Raw genomic sequence first — 15,367 nt, forward strand, 5'->3', positions numbered from 1 at the left:
GGCCATGGAATACAGAAATGTATTTTTCCCTCCCCTGGTCATCAAAGCCCACCCTCAAATGAAGGCAAAAGTAAGTTGCCAGACGTGGGTCCTGCTCTTGTTGGCGAGCCCTCTGGAGAGAACAGCCCACTCTAACAGTCTATATTTAGGTCCCAATGAGCCATCTAGGCTACAACCTAGGTCTCAGCTCAGCTCACGCCTACCATGAAGGGTGGCCTCAGGATCACTAACTCCTCCCTGTATAAAACTGCATTGGTCAGAAAAGGGGGCCAAGTTCAGACAGACTCAACAATATCTTATGTATTTTTCATAGTGCTTTTGTTGCAGGTTTCATTTTCTGCTATACATGGCAATAAATATTTGTTGCTTTGGTCTGTACAAAAAGTCTGCGAGGAAGGTAAAACAGATGTAATCTAAACAAACAATAAATACAGAAAACTATTTTGTTCCAAGTCCCCCGGAAATAGTGAGAGAGCCTGAAAAATGCAGGTCTTCTGAATCATCGTCCCAATCTATACCATACTGCCATGTTTCAAGTTGTCACTTAAACACATAAGTACCAGAGTCAATGTTCAGGAGTCCTGCAAAGAGGCTGCATGTCATTGCTTTCTAAAAGAGAATGTGTAAGGTCCCAGCAACTCATATATAGGAAGCTATTTATTTCCTATAGAAAACACCAAAAAAAAAAAAAAAAAAAAGGAAGAAAAGAAAAACAAACAAAAGGTAGTTTTCCCCCCAAAAGGCAGGCAGTTATGAAAAGGGTAGAACATCTAGTTGCTGGAGTGGAAACAGTAACATTCAGTTAACAATGGAATATTTAAAAAAAATAGTTTTCTTTTCAAATTGTAACCTGCGGTAAAACATAGAAAAATGTACTAAACAAGCTTGGTATAAAACAGAGTAAAATTTTCAAATAAGCCTAGGGAGAAAGCACAATGCTGGAAGGGATGAGGTACCAGGGAAGAGGAGAAAATCTTTCATACAAAACTACCTATTACAATACAGAAAAAAGTATAAAACGTTCCTATTTTGGAACTTAAGTACAAAAATGACACTGGCATTGGATCGTTTCACTAGCTAGCCTGAGAAATTCTCAGAGGGGATGGGTGGTGCTAAAAAGAACAAAAGGAATAGCAGTTTTTCAATCTCAAGTTGATCAGTCCAAATTCCACCCATTTTCCAGTTGAAAATATCACCTCCCTCTGTAACCTCTATCCCTAAGCCAAAGTTTATCCAGGTCTTAAAATATTCTGTTAGGAAGCCCGCAAACACCCTACACATAGGGGCCGGGATCTGTGCGTGCTGGAGCTAAATTTGGAGAATGGAAATAAATCTACAGGCTAAAATGATGAACACATTCAGCCTTTAAAAAAAAAAGCATATCCCTGTGAAATATATATATATATATTTATATATATTAAATTCTCTGTGGTTAGAAACATATTTAAATGAACTAGCCACAGACCAAACTAGACTTGCATTCATCCAATGCTGGAATTTTATGCTAAAGACTGAGGTCCTTCTTCTTGGTCAGAAGTAGGCGGCAGTAAAAGTGGTGCCTTGTTGCTCCACTAACCATTCCCTGGGTGGGTCTTCCCCGTATCATGCTTTTAAGAAAAGGACTGCCCAGGACTTTGGGGTCCACCCAGGGCTCATATATTGTGCCTCAGGAGGGAGGAAGCTACAGATAGAACAGCCTGGTACAGAAGCAGACAGATTTTACAACGGGGCATATAAATAGGAAACATCCTAGAGGAGGAACTTAGGCATGTGCCCCAAAGTCCAGTTTACAGTCACTTTCCTGACAAAACATCTTGAAAACCAAGTGTGTATGTGTGTGTGCGTGCATATGCTGGTGGTTTTTATCCCTATGTTTTTGCCCATGCCCTTTCCTACCTCTTAGTAAGGCCTAACAACAAGAGTTTTATATGAAACCAAGAGTCTTTCCAAGCTTCTCTCAGCCCCTAATTAGGGACCAAGTGAGGCTGGAGCCCTTTGGAAACAAGATGGCAGAAGTGAAGAAGTGAAAAGCAGTCTCTCTCTTCAGCTTAGGGATGTCCCTCACCCCTTTCACAGCACCAAAGTTTCTTTGCAAAAATAGTATCTGAGATACAAAAGGAAAGGCAGATGTGCTTGTGAATGCATCTCGCCAGGGCCTGATCCAGGATCAAGGGCTTTACAAGAACAGGAGTTGGGAGTGGCTGTTTCCAAGGTCTCTGGCTGTAGACAACGAAGAGCTGGTCCCACAACGTCAATGCCTGCTGACTGAGACAGTCTTCACAAGAGCTTTCGGTGGAGAATCTCCCAGACCATCCGCTTCCGGAAGTATGGCATGTGTTGCTGTAGGGACACAGAGACACCCTTCATTTTCATTTCTTTAACCCAGACCCAACACTCCTTTCCCCATATTCCTTTCCTCCTTGAGTTTTTCAACTATAGTCTCAGTTGCATTTTTGGTCTTTCAAATTTCTCATTCTTGATTACATGTGATTCTTTTTCCTTTCCATTGCTTTTTCCTATTACTATTTTCTTTTCTTTTTTAATATATATATTTTTTATTGATTTCAGAGAAGAAGGGAGAGATAGAAACATCAATGATGAGAGAGAATCACTGATCAGCTGCCTCCTGCACGTCCCCTACTGGGGATTGGACCCAAAATCTGGGCATGTGCCCTGACATGGAAGTGAACCGTGACCTCCTGGTTCAGATGTCAATACTCAACCACTGAGTCACAACGACCAGGCATCCACTGCTATTTTCCATTGCGGTGTCCTCAGAAGTTTTATTGGGCATTTCCAGGTATCCCCTGGCTATACCTAAATGTCTCTTAAGAAATTCTGAGAATGTCTATCAAGTCCTCTACATTGAAATCTTGAGGATGAAAATCTAAAAGTCACTTTTTAGAGGAAGAGTTATGGGAACTGCAAGAGTCACGAACTATGATGGAAAAATCCAGTAAAGCTATTAATTCAAACAGAAGTAAAAAGTTAGTTGAGGTTAGCAAAACTTGAGTGCTAACAAAGTATAAAGAAACTGAAGAAAATGTGCTCTGGTCCCAGTTCTCCGTTTTTACAGGCTTTGAAGTAGGTGGGCGAGGTGGGCAGAGAAGGCTCTGCTATTGCCCAGGATTCTTTGACCTCAGTGTGTGATACATGGAAACCCGGGATGTGATCTATTATTATCCTTCTTTGTCTTATGATGTGGCAGGCAGTAACCACCAGTGTTACAAGCTACAGGCCGAAGCAGAGCCCCCTAATCAGAGCAAGTAGAGAAAAAAACACCTGGCGGGACCTGGAGACAGGGTGGACAGAGAGGTCCCTAACCCCTGAGGCCTCAGCTCACCTGTGTGAAGTTGATTGGTCTGTCTTTGGTAATGCAGTCAGCATATTTGCAGGCAAACATCCCACAATCACTTCCATTCATCTGCTGTGGAATTTCCTAAAAGACCAAAAACAATGAAAAGGTAACATCTTTCCAAGGTTCTTTCCTTCTTGTTAGACTATAAATAAGAACCAAAGCAGATAAATTTTACAGGTTTCCCTGAATTTTGTAGAAATGACCCCTCGTTCCCCACTCAGAACAACATAGGCTCAGAGAAAAAATAGAGCTTCTCAGGCCTGTGGACTTCATATTAACCACATAGGAAACCATCTCAGACGTCCATGGCACCTAAGGGTGTAAAATCTGGTCCCTCCCAGTAGGGCCAAACAATCAGCAAACACATCTTACAGGAGCGAAAAGCTTAGCAAAATAGCTGGGCATTTAGAAAACCTAGCTCTACATAAGAAACACATTACCAGTTTTCCCACAAATAGCTTTCTCTATCTTCCCCAAGGAACAAAACAACCAAGCTGAAGTCAGGACAGACACTAAGAAGCTCCCTGGGAATCAAACAGTAATACCTTTTCCTTCCCAACTACTCTCATGTCAGGAACTTTTATCTCATCAAGATCAAATGTACCTGGCTTTTCTTGCTGAAGAGCTGCCAGCCATTGGTGTCAAACTCTTTCCTTTTCTTGTCAATGCTCTCCTGCTTTAGGTATTGCCTAAAGGTATTGGGAGAGAATGAGATGAGCTGTGGAGAACATGGATGACCACTGCCACCCAAAGAATGGAGCAGGCAACCTTAGGAAGAGTTTTCATATATGCTTCTGAGAAAAAACAGTATACAGTGTTGGGTGGGGTATCTTTACACTGCTAAGCCTCCCTTGGGACTCCCACAATTCATGCCTACCCTGTCCACCCAAGAGAAACATGATGTTTCTCTGATAACTAGGGTTCCTTCTATCTACTGTTCCTCCTGAGGAACGAGTTTTGATTCGTTTCCTTGGTTTATATGGTCCTTTCAAATTCAATCTAATGGAAGAAGAATGTTTCTCTAGCAACATCAAACTATTTATTTACTATTAGTCTTGAGTCTCCTGTGCAAAAATTCAATCCAAGCCAACAATATGTTGAGTATACACCTAATATGGAGCATTCTTCATAAGTGCAACCTGCTCACCATTCTGGAACCTATCTATCAGAGTGGTACAGGGAGGAATAAGCATTTTAGAAAGAGAAACAGATAGGGTATAAACAGATTTGCATTCTGGTTCCCAGTTAAGCCACTATCTAGTAGGGCCTGGGCAAATGAAAATTACTCTGTGGGTTTGGTATCTTCATCTGCGATATTAGGAGGTTGGATTAGATGATTTCTAAATAGTTTCTATAACTATATGTACATACCCACTCTATATTTTAGTGCACTAGGACAGTAATTGTCCCCATTAGGGCATATATTTTACATTATTTATTTACAAAGTTGTAAACTATTTACAAAGTTTACATTATTAAACTTTACTTGTAAAGTAAAATATCCATTCTTACTTAATATGAAAATTTCCTTTATTAATTAGTTCACTGAAGGTATAAAATAACTGAGTTCAATAGCTGGAAGACAACATATACCGACACCATACTCTTCCGTCCTCAACTCCTTACTTACAAAAGGATCCTGCAGGCTTCGTTGTTTATCCCACCCATAGAGTCGTAATAGGTAATATTCTTCTTTCTAAAGTCCACAACCTAGGAATAAAAAAAAAAAAAAATCTGTGTTTAAAAAGTGAAGAAGACTGGTTTCTCAGCTTTTCCCTTCCCTGGAACCTTTTGCCAGATTTCCTGTGAAATCATAACATGTATGATTGATATTGTGCATCACACCATGCTTAATCAGCAGAAGACAGAATACAGAACTACAGTGGGGGCTGATCAACTGCTGACCCCATTAATTGCCCTAAAACCTTTTTCTGTATTTAGGGTCCCCATCCACAATGTGGGCAACAATGAAGACACAACATGTTCTTCAGAGAATGTAAGTTCACTGAAGTCATTTCCACAGTTTCAGAAAGATAATAACAGATTATGGGTGTCATTTCTTTACCTGGAGAATTTCCTTTGGCTTTATGTTTTTAAAATGTAATTCAAAAAAAGACTGAAATAACTCTCATACTTTCATTAATTCGCTAAGCCATGTTCTCAGAGTCATAAAAAATATTCAATTACCAAGTATGCAAGGCCAAGTCATGATTAGGCAGAAAATAATAGCCACGGGATCTGAACTGGCAGCATCATTAGGAAGTCACTTTTTATACAGGTTTTGATAAATTGAGCTAAATTCTCTTGCCTTGTAGTTTATTGATGTCCTTAAAAAGAGTTCCAAAATTGTCAAGCATGATCTAAGTACAAGTGAAGGAAATAAAAAATTAAACTAAAAAAAAAAAAAATTCCTCTGCAGGAATCCCTCTACAGGAGGGAATTCTTTTTGTTTAGGAAAATACCTTAAAGACACATGTGGCTTTTAAAAGATGGGACACAGCCTGAAAAGACAGATGCAGTGCAGAAATTACTGAATTGCTCTGCATAATAAAGAGGATGGGAGTGTAAAAATTTAAAAAGTCACTTTTTCTCCCCATGCTTTTACCTTGAGGCTGCTTAGACTTATAATTCCTTTTTAAATATTTCCAGAAAAGGAAATTACACAGCTTTCTTCAAAGTCTAAGTATCTCTCACTCTTAACAGAAAGTTCATTGATCTATCCAATTTCTAGCCAACTAAATACTACTGTTCTCTCAATCACCCAGTGAAGAACTAGAACTAATACTCACTATTCTCTGTGTATTCTATAATTATATAAATCCTTTTAAAATTTTACCAAAAACAAGTGGGTACTCACAGCAAGACACCAGTGCACTCCCAGGTGAATGGGCACCAAAAGAATGTCAACAGAAAATACATCCACTTTCTTTGTCCAGCGTTTCACAGCCTGGTAACCAGCTGTTTTTAACTTAGTAAAAAAAAAGGTATTAAATGCATGTACACTTGGCAATCCCTTCTCTTTACTTCGCTCCATCAGCATATTCATGTAGAAATTGATGATCTGTGGGAAGAAATTATATGTACGTATTATATCAGGCCTTTCATAATAATTGTTATATGAAGGAAAAGCAGTGTTGTATTGTACAACATATGCTATTGTTTCCTAATTAACTCAATTAAGACTTTAACATGCAACAGCCTCATGGCCCTATATTGAATTCTGACTAGAAGGGAGGCTATAAACAGTGAGGAGGTTATAAACAGTGAAAACAAAAAGCTGAGGTCATATATATATATATATATATATATATATATATAAATAAATAAATAATGGAGTTGGGGATACATATGGGCAGATGCTGGCCAGAAGACAGGATTGGGTCAAATCTGTTAACAAGGCTAAGACCAACAGTTCAGTTCTTATACGTGGGTCACCTGTTTTTACACAAAGATAGAAAACTTTGGTTCAATGCTAAAGATTGTCTTTTAGCCTTTAAGCTAGCTTGCAGAGACAAACTGTTTTGGTTTCAAGCAGACCTGAATAACAGGATAAATCATCAATTATACTGGACAAAACACTTATAAAATGACAGTAGTTGAGCAATGTCACCTTTTATAGAGGCACACTTGAATATAGTATAAAAACCAATATAACATAAGACCTGGAAGTACAGTTACACACCAAAGAGTAAAGTTCTCCCCAGAATCTGTATGGTTAGCTTTCTCATTTTTGTTGATTCTATTTATGCCTTCAATGTCAAGTATGAATGAAAGAAATTAAAATGCTTGAACAGGAAATATGTGATTCTTTCTATTAATGAAGCAATGTGTTCTCTAATTGTGACTATGTTGTCTATGGTTCCTTGAGGTCCAGGGCTCCTTGGTACTAAAGCTTGTAAGTTACTGGGCCAGAAGTTACTGCATACTTACTTTATGTGGTCAGATGAGGCCAGGCCAGTGTCTGTCAACTGCAAGGAATGAATGGGCTAACTGATCCACAGCTTGGAAATATGACTAAGAAAACAGGCATGTTTTTCAGAATGCTTTTTGGGGAATGGGAAAATGCCCCGGTCCTTTGACAAAATATTTACACATTAGGATGCCAGAGCAATGAGCTACTGCCCAACAGTAGGCACCTACATACCGGGCAGGCAGCAGGGACCACTGCCAGGAACACACCAGAGCATGGTCTAGACTAGAGAAAGGGCCTATAGATGAGGATACCTAGGCAGTTGCAGGGAAACCACACTTGCCATGAGGCAGAACTGGAGGCAGGAGGGAGAGGGGATGACTAGGGTTGAAGAAAGACACTGTTCTGCCTACATCTCTGAAGACTGAGCAATGGGCCCAGCAGGCCGAGAGAGCTTAGGTTGTGGCTAATTCTCTGTCTGGTGTGATTCCCAAAAGATAATTGGAACTCAGTTATTTTAAATAATGATAATGAATTGAGACACAATTAGGATTATAGCTTTCTCAATCTAGATTTCCTATATAATTCTGCCCTCAAGGACAATGGTGCTAATAATGCTTGTAGGAATGAAGGCAGCCAGGAATACAGGAGGGTCTGCCCAGCAAGCACAGATTAGGCTATAATTAGGCTATAAACTACATTATCTAATGAGAGAAAACCAGCAAGAAGGGACTGATTCCTCTGGCGTTCTACCCACCCCACAATACTAGCCATGTTATGACACCAAATCCTTCAGTCTAAGGGGTGAAGTGAATAGGCAGGTGACCTGCCAGTCACTGTAAGCCAAACCTTCTATGGGGCAGGCAAGTTACATATTTGAGGCAATAACGACTCAAGGGAAAGGTGGAAGGAATCAGGCAGAGATAAGGACAGCCAAGCAAATGAAAGCCATGGAGATATTTCTTCCCCAGGTGCCCATAATTGTGACCTTTGGGATAATTACCCTGAAGTAAAAAAGTATGACATAAATGAATGTCAAGCTACATATGACTATCCTATTTTTTAGGAGGAAAGAATGCTACAGACGAATGAAGTTTAGCTGGACTTACACTGCCTGAGTTGTTTGGGGTTCTCTTGTGTGTGTGTGGACTATAGACCAACCCCTCCAAACAGAAACAAAGGCCTAGCAATCAGGACACCCAACACCATCTGTTTCCTTTAAGAACCCCTCTCCCACTGCTTTAGCTCTGCCTCCAACCGACATTTCTCCACTGAGAGGGAAATGGCCTCCTCCAAAGCCAGCTTATTAATTAGCTCTAAGAAGTGATGTGGGTTCTTTTTCATTTCTCCTGTATCCCAGTAGGAGGGAGTGTGGTGGCCTCAATGTTCCCTCCCATTAGCTGAAAATGTATAATCTGACATCTGAGACAGAATTTAGATTCAAGTTTCTCTCCTTGGTTTTTCAGCTATTACTCTGTCCAAATGAGGAAAATTGCCATAGTTCAGCCAAGACACAATCATACCAAAAAAACAAGCTAGGAATTAGAGAACAAAAAGAATCCTACATGTCATCTCACAGAGGAGGGCTGAAGATGAAGGAGAAAGAAATGAGAGAAGGGATCACAGTACTTAAGATGAAAAAGAAGCAGTGATGGTCAGAGTATTTGCTTATATTTTGTGAAGACAAGGGTTCCTCCCCTCCCATGGAGAGAGCCTTTCTACACACAAGCCGCTCTTAGCTCCAGAAGATCTTCAATTGCCTTTGAAATAAGGGGCTAAAAGTAGCAAACCAGCCCTGCGCCTACTGTTGGTCTTGCCAATATATCAACATCTGAGGACGACAGCCAGTGTTAGTCCACTTGTCACTCTTTTGGGGACCCACACTTGCCTCTGCTCGCTATGGCTCCTGGTGCCTAAGGAGCTGCCCTTCCTGCTGCCTTCACAGCCTTGGCTATGAGCGCCTGCTTGTCTATGCAGTCCTGTTTGGGGGTGGGATGGTTGTTTATAGTGTCTTGTTCCTTTGTGATTTTATTTGAAGAGCAGCCAGGATAAAGCCGAAAAAAAGCTTCTCTTTAAAAGAAAAGCCTACAATGTTTTCAAACTAAGGACTCAATCCTTTTCCTGTATGTTACCACAATGACATAAATGGCCACTGCTATTTGTATCTTCCTTTTTGCCCACTAAACCAGCCAAGCTATTGTTTTCTCATGCATTTAGAAGTAAAACATCTCACTAACAGTAAAACCTTGACTTTTAACCCTTCCCAATGTTACATTCTGAAACCCTCAAATTGGCTTAGGAAAAAAATATTCTAAAAATTCTGGGCATGTCAGTGTTCCTGAGCAGAGATCAAGATAACTTTCAGGGGAAACAAAGCTGTTTTTCCTACTTTACCTCTCCTAGATTTTTCACCTTGGTCTTCCAATCCTGATTTTTATTTTATTTTTTTTATTAATCCTCACCCAAGGTTATTTTTTCCATTGATTTTTAAAAAGTTGGGAGGGAGGGCCCTAGCTGGTTTGGCTCAGTGGATAGTGTCGGCCTGTGGACCAAAGGGTCCCAGGTTCGATTCTGGCCAAAGGCACAAGGCCTGGGTTGTGGGCTCGACCCCCAGTAGGGGGTGTGCAGGAGGCAGCCAATCAATGATTCTCTCTCATTGATGTTTCTCTCTCTCTCCCTCGCTGAAATCAATAAAAGAAATCTATATAAGAGAGAGAGAGAGAGAATTGGGAGGGAGGGGAGAGAGAGACACATTGATGCAAGACAGATACATCAATTGGTTGTCTTCCGCACACACCCCGACTTGGGGCCAGGGATTGACCTGCAATTCAGTTACTTTCCCTTGACCAGGATTCGAACCTGCAACCCTTCAGTGTGCGGGCCAATGCTCTAATGCAGTGATGGCGAACCTTTTGAGCTCGGCATGTCAGCATTTTGAAAAACCCTAACTTAACTCTGGTGCCATGTTACATATAGAAATTTTTTGATATTTGCAACCATAGTAAAACCAAGACATATTTTTGATATTTATTTTATATATTTAAATGCCATTTAACAAAGAAAAATCAACCAAAAAAACGAGTTTGCGTGTCACCTCTGACACGCGTGTCATAGATTTGCCATCACTGCTCTAATGACTGAGCAACAGGGGCCTGGGACTATTCTGATCTTTAAATTAAACCTATCCTAGCCACCCACAAAGCCCAAAAGACTAACCAAGCAGCAACACCTGAATATCATGAGTCAGAAGGTCATTCACTCCTAAGATTTAACCTACTAATATTATTAAAACCAAAAAGGCAGACTTCACGTAAAGTTCTGTGTATTGCATCCCTCATTGTGAACATCTGCCCCATTTTTTTCTCACATGGAAATTTAAGCAACAAATTATTATAATTACTTGCTAAAGTTTTAGAGAAAGGTAGGCAATATCAATTTTTATGGAGTCATGATAACTGTAATTACAATTCTCCGTATTACCCACATAAGTCTTTGGTTAATTAATAGGACTAGTTCTATTAAGAAATACTTTAAAGAAGTAAACTATAATGATATTAAATCTTGCAAAAGAAGACCGAGAGTTCACAACTGAAATAAGTATCTATAATAATAAAAGCGTAATATGCAAATTGACCGAAAAACCAAACAGCAGAAAGACCATCCAGACGACCAGCCAATGCGATGACACGCACTGGCGCCAGACCAGCCAAAGCGGGTGTGATGTGATTGGTTGGGGGGCCCCACCATTGCCCCATGATCGCTGTACAGAGGGAGGCCCAGGCCACCAGGGCAATCGATAAGTCGGGGGGGGCTCCACAATCGCCCCAAAGAGGGAGGCCCAGGCTACCCCGCAGCGGGTGGGCGGGGCCTCCTTCTTTGGGCCCCAGTCTACTTGGCCATTGGCGCTGTGGCACATAGCCTGGGCCTCCCTCTTTGGTGTGATCAATTGCGGGGCTCCCGGACTGAGAGAGCACAGGCCAGGCTGAGGGGCCCCCTCTCCCCCAGTGCATGAATTTTGTGCTCCAGGCCTCTAGTTTTTAAATGAATACAAATACTTAAGAAAACCTACTAATTCCCTATCAGAATGCTAGTTTCTAACAGGCAATAACTTTGAAAGCCTGAGAAGTAAGGTACTTTAAAAATGGTGCTTTTTAAAATGGTTCTCATCATCATTGTGGACATGTGACTGGCACCTGCTTTCAAGGTTACCATTATTCTGAACTCAGAAGACAAGTACTCCCTACAAGTTATAGGTAGGCTTGACAGAGATAAAGTAGACAGAGAATATTTCCTTCCCCTCATCTCTTCTAAATAATGTAATTTCCATTAACTTTGCTTGCTAAAAATCCAGCCTCTGAGGGACCAGGGAATGGAAAATATGTCCTGGTGAATGCTGCCTCTGTAAGGGACCTCACTGAGGTAACTGCCATAATAAAATAGCAAGAACTTAGCTCATAGCCTACTCATTGCTGCCCCCTAGAAGGTTTTGCATAATCTACAACAAACAGGTCACATTCCGGTAGAATAACTGACCCCTTCCCACTTAGCAGTGGCAGGCAAAAAATGGTAAGAGACCAGAGGTCAATGACTCCAAATCAAAAACACTTAATTGGTGGATACTTTTGACTGTCCTTGATTTTCATTTTGCCTTTTGATTTGGTAAGCCTTTTTTTTTCTTCTCTATTTGTTCCAATGTTTTAATATCACTATTTTGAGCATAAAGAAGCAAAGGTGGCCTGGCCCATGTGGCTCAGTGGTTGAGCGTCAAACCATGAACCAAAAGTTTGTCACTGATTCCATTCCTGATCAGGCTACATGCCCAGGTTGTGGGCTCAATCCCCATTAAGGGGCATGCAGAAAGCATAATCAATGATTCTCTCTCATCACTGATGTTTCTATCTCCTTCTCTCCCTCTCCCTTCCTCTCTGAAATCAATAAAAAAATATATATATATTTTTAACACATTGTTTGTGGGTAGTTTTTAACGCGCGCTAACAGGTGGCGGGGGCCATTTTTGCAGTTGAATAGATTACCGTTATACCTGGAAGTACATACATAATTCACCATTGTATGTGTTAGAGACCCAAATTTTGTCCTTTGGAATTCGTATATCTGCATGTTAGCATCCCTTTAGAGCAATAAAAAAGTATAGAAATAAACGTATTTATACGTTACCCGCATTCTACCGCTAGTCTATAAAAAACGTATTAATACGTGTCCCGCACTCTACTACCAGTCAAAGTAAAACATGTAAATACGTTTCCCGCATACAACGTGTTAAAAGAAGCAAAGGTAGTTTTCCCTAAAGCCCCTAAAGCAGTGGTTCTCAACCTTCCTAATGCCGCGACCCTTTAATACAGTTCCACATGTTGTGGTGACCCCCAACCATAAAATTATTTTCGTTGCTACTTCATAACTGTAATTTTACTACTGTTATGAATCGTAATGTAAATATCTGATATGCAGGATGTATTTTCAGGGGTCGCGACCCACAGGTTGAGAACCACTGCAAAGCAGTATCAAACCATACATTCCTTACTATTCTTGGTCAAAGATATTATTCAGAAATTGATGAAAATTTGTATCTTATAAATTCACAGTGGCAAAGAGAAAAGGGCCCGTCCAGCTGGCTCCAGATAAAAATTAACATGCTGGGCATGACATATGGCTCTCAAACTCCATACATCTAATCCTAAAACAGGATACAATTTAAGATTCTGAGGCAATATGATATAACTAGAGGCCTAGTGCACAAAAATTTGTGCACTGGCGGTGGGGGTGTCCCTCAGCCCGACCTGTGCCCTCTCACAGTCTGGGACCCCTCGGGAGATAACCACCTGCTGGCTTAGGCCCGCTCCCTGGGTGGCAGATGGCAGGCCCGGATCCTGCACTGGGTCGCAGATGGCAGGCCCTCTGCCGTGCCGCCCCGCTGCCCGCCACACAGGGCAGGCGCGCCCCACCCTACCGGCCACCGGGCTGCGCACATGGATGGCAGGCCTGGCGGAGGGTGGGTCGGGTGGATCGCGATCCAACACGTTCCGCCCCACCAGCTGCCAGGCTGCACACACGGACGGCAGGCCTGGCAGGTGGCGCAGCGGGACAGGGCACGCACACAAACTGCAGACCCAGCGGGTGGCAGGGTGGGAGTGGAGGATCACGATCCGCCGCGCCCCGCCCTGCCAGCCGCAGGGCCTCGCACAGCAACAGCAGGCCTGGCAGGCAGTGGGGCGGGGGGATCACACTGTGCCACCCCGCCTGCAGTATGCAAATTTAACGGCCATCTTTGTTGGGTTAATTTGCATACTCTTCTGATTGGCTGATGGGTCAATTAACATCTTTGTCTTTTATTAGTGTAGATATATGCTTAGGTCTGAATCCTGGCTCTGATATTTACTAGCCATATAACCCCACAAGTTTTTTAATCTTTCTATACTTTGTTCCTTCATCTATCAAATAGAGATGATAAAATAATAAACTCCAAGGGATGCGGTGGCCATTACATGAGCAGAAAGCATAAAACACTTAGAACAGTGCCTACATGAGGCAAATGCTCAATAAATGTTAACCAATATTATTATTTGGAAAGTCCTTAGTATACAAGACAAGGATACACGTATGTAGACTATCCAGTGCTTTCTATTCTGAGTATCTAAAAATCCTCCATAGTTGTGAAGCTTAAATATACCCCAAAATATCAGTCAGGGATGCTGCTAGTGAGCCTAAGAAAGGGGGCAGGTACTTAGGAAAAAAGCAAACTATTTTCTTCTATTGCTATGAAATATCCTTCTGAAATAAAACAAGCACCTCCAGGTATAGGAATAGGACAGATCAGTTTAAAGACTATAATGTAATATACTTACTTAAAATAATCTGAACTCTCAAAAGCTGAGAGCCATAACTTTTTTTTAACCAATATATCAAATATTTAATAATATAACTTTTTAAAAAATGTCAGTTTTAAAAATAGGCCATTTTGGAAAGCTTATATATAATAACCTCAGTGACAAAGAACAAGTAGAGATAGAAGGGGAAGTAGCAATGGATTCCTAGACGGAAACCATTCCTTCATGCTACAATATAGTCAGCTATTAAGTATTTTCTCTGAAGATGTGAGGTGCCTTAAAGACAGAAACAATACGAATGAGTGAATGTCCTCTCCCTCAGTGTACAAACTGTCAATATATAAAAAGGTAAATGAGCACTTCTCAGACTTTAAAGTACATAAAAATCATCTGAGATTTTTTTTTAAATGCATATCTCTACCACACTGCTTCATACTTATTCAGGAGAATTGAGAATTGTGACAGTTGATTCTGATCCAGGTCATCCAAGGACCAAACTCTGAGACTCAAACAGTGTGATAATGCCTTGATTTAATTTCCACTTACTATCCTATATAATAAAAGTGTAATATGCAAATCAACCAAACAGGGGAATGACCGATTGCTATGATGCGCACTGACCACGAGGGGGCAGACGCTCAACACAGGAGCTGCCCCCTGGTGATCAGTGCACTCCTACAGGGGGAGCGCTGCTGAGCCAGAAGCTGGGCTCATGGCTGGCAAGCGCAGTGGCAGTGGCGGGAGCCTCTCCCATCTTCGCTGCAGGCAGGCAGTAAGGAGCAAGGGGTCCAGGACTGCGAGAGCCCTGGACTGCGAGAGGGATGTCTGACTGCCGCTTACGGGGGATCGGGCCTAAGCTGGCCGGGGACATCCCCCAAGGGGTCCTGGACTGTGAGAGGGACTGTGAATCTCATACACTGGCCTCTAGTTTGAACATAAAATCAGGTGCAAGATTACCTCATCATTGAGCCAATTCAGATGGTTTAGAGTTTGAATATCTTTTCTTGTAATGGTCAAACGGAATGCTTCACTCAGAACTTCATCCTGGTTCCCATTACGAAATACATTCTTTATCTCTTTCTCCATTTCCTAGAGAAGCAAGAGGTGTCAGACATTAAGCATACATGGCTTCAGAATACACCAGATTTCTCATAAGTCCACACTATCCCCAGACAATTTATCATTAATCAACTGTTTATTTCTAACATTTTGGTTTCTATTCCTTCCAGTAGTAATCTCCCTGATTACTTCCTTCTA

The 15,367-nt window shown here is 41.4% G+C and overlaps 1 protein-coding gene across 5 annotated transcripts in view; it reads right to left on the reverse strand.

Annotated features, from left to right (window-relative positions):
- Nucleotides 1-15,367, reverse strand: part of SENP1 (SUMO specific peptidase 1) — an 87,472-nt gene that overhangs the window by 37,473 nt on the left and 34,632 nt on the right. For 4 of the 5 annotated variants that reach the window (XM_059682689.1, XM_059682691.1, XM_059682688.1 and 1 more), the window contains 6 exons: nucleotides 15,068-15,199; nucleotides 6,216-6,419; nucleotides 4,989-5,068; nucleotides 3,963-4,047; nucleotides 3,344-3,439; nucleotides 275-2,340 (listed from right to left, as the gene is read on the reverse strand). In XM_059682689.1, the coding sequence (XP_059538672.1) occupies nucleotides 2,278-2,340; nucleotides 3,344-3,439; nucleotides 3,963-4,047; nucleotides 4,989-5,068; nucleotides 6,216-6,419; nucleotides 15,068-15,199 (660 nt within the window). In that variant the 3' untranslated portion in view covers nucleotides 275-2,277. Of the gene's footprint in view, nucleotides 1-274; nucleotides 2,341-3,343; nucleotides 3,440-3,962; nucleotides 4,048-4,988; nucleotides 5,069-6,215; nucleotides 6,420-15,067; nucleotides 15,200-15,367 lie in introns of those variants that run through there. The other variant, XM_059682692.1, reaches the window with a different exon arrangement.

The sequence above is a fragment of the Myotis daubentonii genome, chromosome 2 (genome assembly GCF_963259705.1).
Source record: "Myotis daubentonii chromosome 2, mMyoDau2.1, whole genome shotgun sequence".
Lineage (NCBI taxonomy): Eukaryota > Metazoa > Chordata > Mammalia > Chiroptera > Vespertilionidae > Myotis > Myotis daubentonii.